The sequence below is a fragment of the Tamandua tetradactyla genome, chromosome 14, assembly GCF_023851605.1.
Source record: "Tamandua tetradactyla isolate mTamTet1 chromosome 14, mTamTet1.pri, whole genome shotgun sequence".
Taxonomy (NCBI): Eukaryota; Metazoa; Chordata; class Mammalia; order Pilosa; family Myrmecophagidae; genus Tamandua; species Tamandua tetradactyla.
This window is the reverse complement of record NC_135340.1, coordinates 32363356-32371948: the sequence shown is the minus strand read 5'-3', so window position 1 is coordinate 32371948 and position 8593 is coordinate 32363356. Positions and strand designations below refer to the sequence as shown.

The following is an 8593-nucleotide window of genomic DNA, read 5'->3' as shown; positions in this document are numbered from 1 at the left end:
GGTCCTTGTTCCCAGTTCCATCGCTTTCAGCTTCTGATGCCAGTGGTTTCCTCTCCAAGCATCTGTGGGCCTTCACTTAGCTCCTCTGGGATACAACTCTGGGTTCTGGCTTGCTTAGCATCTCATCAGAAGGTACATGGTGATGTCTACTAGACCCTGCATCTCCAAATCTCTGGATCTCATATTGGTTCTGTCAGCTCTGTTGGTTTTACATGCTCTGTTGTCTCTGAAGCAACTGTTCTCCAAGCATCTGCATCTGAGTTTTCTCCAAAATGTTTCCCTTTTTAAAGGACTCCAGTAACTAATTAAGACTCATCTTGGCATGGGTGGAGTCACAGCTCCATCTAATCAAAAGGTCACATCCACAATTGGGCATGCCACATCTCTGTGGAGATAATCTAATCCAAAGTTTCCAGCCTAGGGTGGTGCAATGGTGGCTCAGTGGCAGAATTCTCGCCTGCCATCCTGGAGACTGAGGTTCAATTCCCAGTGCCTGCCCATGAGAAAAAAAAAATTTCCAGCCTTGATCTAGGATTAAAAGAAATGACTGCCCCCACAAAATTGAGTCAGGATTAACATATGGTTTTTCTGGGGTACATAATAGTTTCAAATCGGCACAACAAATGTTTCAGTTTGCTAAAGCTGCAAAGATGCAGTATATAAGAAATGGGTTGGCTTTTACAATGGAGATTTATTAACTTACAATTTACAACTCTAAAGGCATGAAAATGTCCAAATTAAGGCATCAACAGGATACTCTGAAGAAAGGCTGCTGGCATCTGGGACAACATTGCCACATGAAAAGGCGCATGGCCAGCATCTGTTGGGCCTTCTCTCCTGGGTTTCATTGCTTTCAGCTTCTGATTCCAACGGTCTCTTCTCTGAGCTTCTATGGGTCCTTGCTTAACTTCTCCAGGGCTTTTCTCTTTCTGCTTTCTAAGCTTTTTCTGTCCTTTATCCTTTTATAAAATACTCCAATAAAAGGATTAAAACCCATCTTGAATGGGGTGGGTCCCATTTTTAATTCAAATAACTTAACCAAAAGCCTTCCCAGAGCCTGCCCATGCCAAAAATAAATAACTAAAAAGTCCTATCCGCAATAGATGGATAAAAAGAATAGGAATGGTTTAAAAGAACAGCCTTTTGGGTGGGCCACGGCGACTCAGCAGGTAGAGTTCTTGCCTGCTGTGCTGGAGACCCGGGTTCGATTCCCAGTGCCTGCCCATGCAAAAAAAAAAAAAAAAAAAAAGGACATCCCTTTCTGGGGTATATAACAGCTCTAAGTTACCATGTATGTGTATATGCTTCTGTTATGAAGGAAAATGGCAATAAAATAGACTGCTTTAAGTTTCTTATAAACAACACTGAAAATTGAATAACAAAAATTATTTCAATGACTACAGTTGTACAGCTTTATTGAGAATTGATAGTATTCTCCACTATTTGTTCTGCCTTTCTTGACTATGCCTTAAGTATGGAATTCTGATTTTTTTTTTTTTTTTTGGCCAAATCATTTTACACTAAACAAGTGGTATTATGGGGTGGGCTGCAGTGGTGCAGTGGTGCAGTGGTAGAGTTCTCGCCTGCCCTGCAGGAGACCCAGGTTCAATTTCCAGTGCCTGCCCATGTAAAAAAAAAAAAAATTGTTATTATAACAAACTTCAAATTTCATATTTTAAACTTTTACAAATTTATGATTCATTGGTATTATGCCATTACATTTTTTTAGCAGAGTGATGCACTTTTATTTTATCATCATGCATATAATGGAAAACAAATATGCAAATTATATACTTCCAGTGTGACAATGCAATCTCACCAGTATTTATACTACTTAAGAAAAGATACATCAATTGCTAAATTGTTACTGGGGAAAATTATCAAGTAAGACAATAACAGCCACAAAATTTTTGTAGGTTATTTTTCCAGAGAGACAAAAATTTCCAAACTTTTCAGAAGATGACAGGACCAAGTTACCCAAATTAAAGACACAGTTTAAACAGAAACAAGAACAGAAAACAAGGTCATATGAAAACAAGAGGAAAACACCCAAAGTTGCAGTGTTTGTGTTTCCTTAAGCAACCTTTCCCTAGGCAGCATATCCTAACATTTCAACACCTTCAGTTCGCCCATCCCAGTCCTGAGAAAAGTATTTCTCCTCCCACCAACACTGACTTAGAAAGTATCCCTTCCTTGCAGGCCTAGGTACATCTTACTTCTAGACCCAATTTCCACCTAGCTCACTTTGGCCTCTGATCTTCTGTTCAGTTTTCCCTACTTATGGCACTGTCCTGGTTTAAAAGGATTATGTACCTTAGAAAAACCATGTTTTAATCCTGAACCATCTTGTAGAAGCAGCCATTTCTTTTAATCCTTATTCTGTACTTTAAGTTGGAAATTTGATTAGATTATCTCCACAGAGATGTGACTTTCCCAATTGTGGATATTAGCTTTTGATTTGAAGGAGATGTGACTCCACCCATTCCAGGTGGATCTTGATTAGCTTACTGGAATCCTTTAAAGAAGAAAGCATTTTGTAGAGGGCAAGAGAAGCATGAGAACCACTAGAGCCCACACAGCCAGACGCCTTTGGAGATGAGGAAGGTAAACACCCCTGGGAGAGCTTCCTGAGACAGGAAGCCTGGAGAGAAGGCTAGCAGACATTGCCATGGTTCACCATGTGCCTTTTCAGTTGAGAGAGAAATCTCGAATGTCACTGGCCTTTCTTGAGTGAAGGTAACCTCTTGTTGGTACCTTCATTTGGGCATTTTTATAGACCTGCTTTAATTTGGACATTTTCATGGCCTTAGAACTGTAGACTTGCAGTTCTTTCTAGAAACCTTTCCATTTCTGGCATATTGCATCCCAGAAGCTAACAAACTAGAACAGGTAACCCACCACAATCTCTTTAGTTCTTTCATCCAGCCTGAATTAGAAATCACCTTTCATTCCATCTAGATCTATATCCCTTTGAACCTTCTAGGTGTTGCTAGGGCTGGAGGGTTGAAATGAGAGCAGGGTAAGAGTTCTGGCAGTCTTAAATAGACTATTACATTTTCAAGCAAAGAAAAAATTTAATCCGAAATTTTCATTTCCTTCCATTTGGCCTTTTTGCAACACCCAACTTGTACCATCTCCCAATCCTTGAGGGATAGGATCAGGATAGAGTTGGACAAGGCTCTTTAATACTTGTGATGGTTCCTTGCATCTTGTGACAATACAATTGTCTAATATTAAATATGGGCCCCTAATTCCAGAGGCATAATTGGATTCACTGCTATAATTGAAAAGGAACTGTTATTCAGGATCTGAACAAACAAGAGAAACTTTTATCTGCAAAATTGTATTAAGTAGCAACCAAGAGAATAGGGAAGAGGGCAAGTGAGACTCATTAGACTCATTCTCTAGGGATCAAAACCCCATCAAACTAGAAAGAAGAACAGATCACTTTAGAAAACAAAGCTGCAACCCAAAGCTTTCAGGGCTGATGTCACCAGCACAAAGAGATATGTTTATTCCAAGGCTAACTCACCCACTGTCTCATAGATCCCCAATGCCCACAGAAGAAACACCACCTCACTGAGCTTGGATATGTGAAGATGAAATGAAAGTCAGAATCACCCTGTTATTCCAAAAGAAGGATGAAGGATTGCTGCAAATTATAACTTCTCAAAATGGAAGATTTCAAAACAATCTCATCATACACTCTAAGGCTGAACAATGACAAAGTGGAAGGCAACCATTCTCCTATATTGAATGTACCAGGGAACATGACTGCCCATTTGGGAAAAAAACAAGTGCTTAGAGAATGTCATCATGTTCATGAGAGCTGAAGATCGCACATCAACAGTATAAGACCTGCACTTAGGGCCAACAGACAACATTGCAGCCCCAAGAAACACCTACGAGAACCAGGTATCTTCTGCAATTCCGTGAGTAACATATTTGGAATGGCCTGATTGAGACTTCCCCAGAGGGTTGCTAGACACTTATTCCAGGTCCTCTCCATCTTGAATCCTCAGAGGTTGGCAAGGGGCTTCTTCAAACCTCCTCTTATGGGCACTTGTTCTTTATATCTATTTATAAGATCTGGCAGCACAAGAACAGGCATTAGGTCTCCTTTGCAATTTCAGCACCACTATCCATATCTATGGGCAAACACAGCAGGGGCTATGTCAAGGTACATTCAATCAGAGCCCTTAAATTACTATTAGCCTTGGGGAATTTTGCCCAGCCTGATTTACAAGATGCCCAACCCTATGCTTTGTGTAACTGTCCCTTTGGAAAATCCAAAGATCTGGATAACATTGAATGTGAGTGAAATTCTTAAGATTTTTTTCATAGAGGGGAAAGATATCATTCTATTCCTATGTAAAACAGAACTGTCCAGAAAAACATGCAGTTCCAGCAGAAGCAGGACAAGCCCCCAGGGTTTCCACAGAGACTTTCCCAGTGGGCAGTACATCAAAACAATGAATGGTAAGTAGTGGATAGATGCAGCCATCTCCCAGTTCTCACTGATTAAACCTGTTATATACAGGGGAGAAAGTCTGATATTCATGAAGGGGTCCACTACTTTTTATATCTACAAGAGCTCTGAGCTGGTGACTTCCCATTTGAAGTAGGAAAAAATAGAAGTGTATCAGCAGTAGTAAGTGCTGTATCTTTCAGTTCATCACAATATCTTTGTATGGTTCACTGATACACTGTTCATGACCTGGATGAACCCTAAGCCTTTTCCATGCTTCCCACTCACTTCAAGTTATTTCTAATCTCAGTTTCTTTTCTATATTTCTCCAAATATGTCCTACCCAGGATTATATAATCTTCACCCTTTCACTTTTTGAAGATTTCCTGGGTATCACATTCATGTTGGATTCTGCTTCTGTTCTGGAAACAGCAGGGTGATTTTCTCAACAACCTAGGCACCAAATGATTAAACTGCAGCAACCACTTTATCACATTGCTGATGGATCAGACAGTGTTAAGCCTCAAAAATAACCTGAGAAATAGCCTTATCTCTATCAGAGGCTGATCAACTGCTTTCTGTTCTTTCATGCCTGTCAGCAAATGCTAGATGTAATTATAATGAGCGCAAGACATTTAGTAGTGTAGTCTGTCCTGTAAAAAGAAGGGCAATTTATGAAAAATGCAAATTTTACAAAATGCACCATTTTATCCTCCCCATTAATGCCACTGTCATTGCACTGACACCCCGCACCTCCCCTAGGCACTTCCTTCCTCCCAGGTGACTAAACTGGGACCTAATCCTACCCTGCAGACACTGGCAAGAATTTTTTCTCCACCTCTGCCTAAGAAATAAAGATAATGCTTTAAAAAGCACATTTCCAGATATGCTGACCATGAAAGAGACAAAAAATTTAAGTTTGTTGTTGTTGTTTTGCTGCTGGAAGCCCTTCAGCAAAAGCAACCAGACCTCTGTCTACTTAGTAATTCAACTTTCAGGGAATTATTGTGGAGAGATACATCACTTTCTCATGAGTAAAAGCAAACTGTCTCCAGATTAAGACTACTTTGCAGAGTGACCCTACAAATCTTATATTCCCTTGGAAATAATACATAAATATGGGGACACATTCTCAGGCACTTGTGTGACAAACACCCAGGAAATATATCCCATAGACACTTTAAGGGCTTATTCACTCATCCAATGAATATTTATTAAAGCTAATTCTTATCTACAAACTTATTCTAGGCACTGTATAAAATACAAAGACTATTAAAGTGAAGCAATGAGCAACATATGAAACAATGATCAAATATGAAAAATAACAATTAAAATAACATGAAATATAATAAAATTTAGGGGGATATAAAGGAAAGAATCATTCAATCAGAAGAGAAAGCATCGTGGAGGACATAGCATTTATTAGGGAGAGTTTCAAAGGATAAGTAGAGTTTGATAGGCCAAGATGAAAGATTATCATATGTAAAGCACAATGCATAAAAATAATCATGAATGAAAGAACTGCAAAGAATCTATTTTACCTTGAACTCCGGGGTTGTGGGAACACATAAAGGGAGAAAAGGCGGGAAATATTAATTGGGATGAGATTATTAAAAACCTTGAATACCAAACTCCCAAAAAGTAATTTTGATTTATACATCTATAAGATTTTCTTCTTTTCTAATTTGTGAGAGTTGTACTCTATTCTTATAGATTTCCCTCTTTCCTTTTTTTATCAATCCAAATATTAACTTAAAAGGCTCAGAGTCATGTAACCTTGAAACCATGAGTTGGCTATCCATTCTAAGTCAGTCTACCTCAAATATGAACATGTGATTGATTATGTTAAGCAGAAAAGGTACTACACTCAAAATTGAATTATTCATGGATGAAGAATAAAAATGGGGATAAAAGCTATTAAAAGCAAGCTTTATCAGGGCTAAGAAATTATTTGCAGAATCAGAAATAAAAGTTGAAAAACTAAGTGAGGACAATTTTTGGTTTTGAGCCTCATTTAACCCACTCTACACACTACTCTCCTCCTCTAACACACAAGGACTAAACGTGAAATGGTTCTCCCAGAGGTTCTGCAAAACCAGGCTGAGTAATTACTGGTGGGAAGATAAGCCCTTCACAGGAATGAAGGTTTCCTTCTGCTCAAACTGACTATGGTAGTTAGATTCAGTTGTCAACTTGGCCAGATGAAGGCATCTAGTTTTTTTGCTGCGGACATAAGCCAATGGTACATGAACCTCATCTGTTGCTCATTACATCTGCAGTTCAGCTAGGAGGCATGCCTGCTGCAGTGAATGACATTTGACTTAATTGGCTGGGGCTTAAATGAGAGAGCGCAATGTAGCACAGCCCAAGCAGCTCAGCATACCTCATCTCAGCACTTGCAGCTCAGCCCAGGCCTTTGGAGATGCAGAAAGAAATCACCCTGGGGAAAGTTGTTGGAACCCAGAAGCCTGGAGAGAAGACCAGCAGAGATCACCCTGTGCCTTCTCACATAAGAAAGAACCTCAGTTGAAAGTTAGCTGCCTTTCCTCTGAAGAACTAACAAAATAATCCCCTTTTATTAAAAGCCAGTCTATTTCTGATGTGTTGCATTCCAGCAGCTAGTAAACTAGAACACTGACACAGATCCTTCTTTCCTTTCCATTCCAAGTTGTCCTTAAGTCCCCAGAATATAACCAATCATGATGCTGTTGGTGTCTTATTGACCTTCTGCAGCAGAGAACCGAGGAGCCATGGGAAACGGCACCAGTGTCACTGAGTTTGTCCTGCTTGGGCTTACAGATGCCTGTGAACTGCAGATGCTCATTTTTCTGGGGCTCCTCCTGACCTACCTTCTCACCCTTATGGGGAACCTCCTCATTGTGGTCATCACCCTCCTAGACAGCCGCCTCCACACCCCCATGTACTACTTCCTCAGAAATTTAGCTGTCTTGGAGATCTGGTTCATCTCAGTCATCATCCCCAAGATGTTGACCAACATCCTGACTGGAAACAAGACTATCTCACTTCCAGGCTGCTTCCTACAGAGTTTCCTCTATTTCTCCCTGGGTACAACAGAGTTTTATCTCCTGGCAGTGATGTCCTTTGACAGGTATGTGGCCATATGTAATCCCTTGCGCTATGCCACCATCATGAGTAAAAGAATTTGTGTCCAGTTAGTCCTTTGTTCATGGATGGCAGGATTCTTTCTCATCATTGTTCCTGGTTTTCTCACATTTCAACAGCCATTCTGTGGCCCCAATATTATTAATCATTTCTTCTGTGACAACTTTCCTCTCCTGGAACTCATATGCACAGACACAAGTCTGATAGAACTTCTGGGTTTTGTTGTGGCCAACTTCAGTTTATTGGGCACTCTGTCCGTGACAGCCACCTGCTATGGCCACATCCTCCACACCATCCTGCGCATCCCCTCAGCCAAGGAGAGGCGGAAAGGCTTCTCAACCTGCTCTTCCCATATCATCGTCGTGTCTCTCGTCTACGGCAGCTGCATCTTCATGTACTTCCGGTCAGGCAAGGGTGGCCAAGTGGAGGACAGTAACAAGTTGGTGGCCCTGCTCAACACCGTGGTGACCCCAATGCTCAACCCCTTCATCTACACCTTAAGGAACAAACAGGTGAAGCAAGTGTTTAGGGAGAAGGTGAACAGGCTCCTCTTATAAAATTATTACATTTGGGGTCTGGAGATAATATTCCCAGAAACATTCAAGGAATATCAGCCTCTGTGGAGATATCTGGCTTTCCCAGTTAGAAAAAGTTGTCATGATGTGTTTCAGCTATGGCGGAAAAGGTGATACCCACTGTAACACTGGTATAAACTCAAAAGCTCTCTGACCCTTCAAGGCACTTTTCTTAGCTGTCATATTGAATACTGCACCATTGCATCTTTGTTGCCTGGATTCCCAACAGGAATCCAAGGTCTTTGAGGATGAGGATGACTTTTGATGACTTGTATCTGTTTCTCCAATAACCTAAGAGGAGAGGAGAACCAACCTGTTACCACCATTCTCCTTTCACACTTATAGTCCTGGCACAGAACTATATAAGAACTGAAAAACCACAGAAGCTAATTGTTTCTTCTTTTTTTTCAGATAAGCTACAAATATT

The 8593-nt window shown here is 40.5% G+C and overlaps 1 protein-coding gene across 1 annotated transcript; it reads left to right on the top strand.

Annotated features, from left to right (window-relative positions):
• Positions 1–7218: 7218 nt before the first annotated feature.
• LOC143655289 (olfactory receptor 6E1-like) lies at positions 7219–8148 on the top strand. Its single transcript, XM_077126685.1, has one exon. It carries the CDS (start codon positions 7219–7221, stop codon positions 8146–8148), a length of 930 nt encoding a protein of 309 aa, XP_076982800.1.
• Positions 8149–8593: the final 445 nt, after the last annotated feature.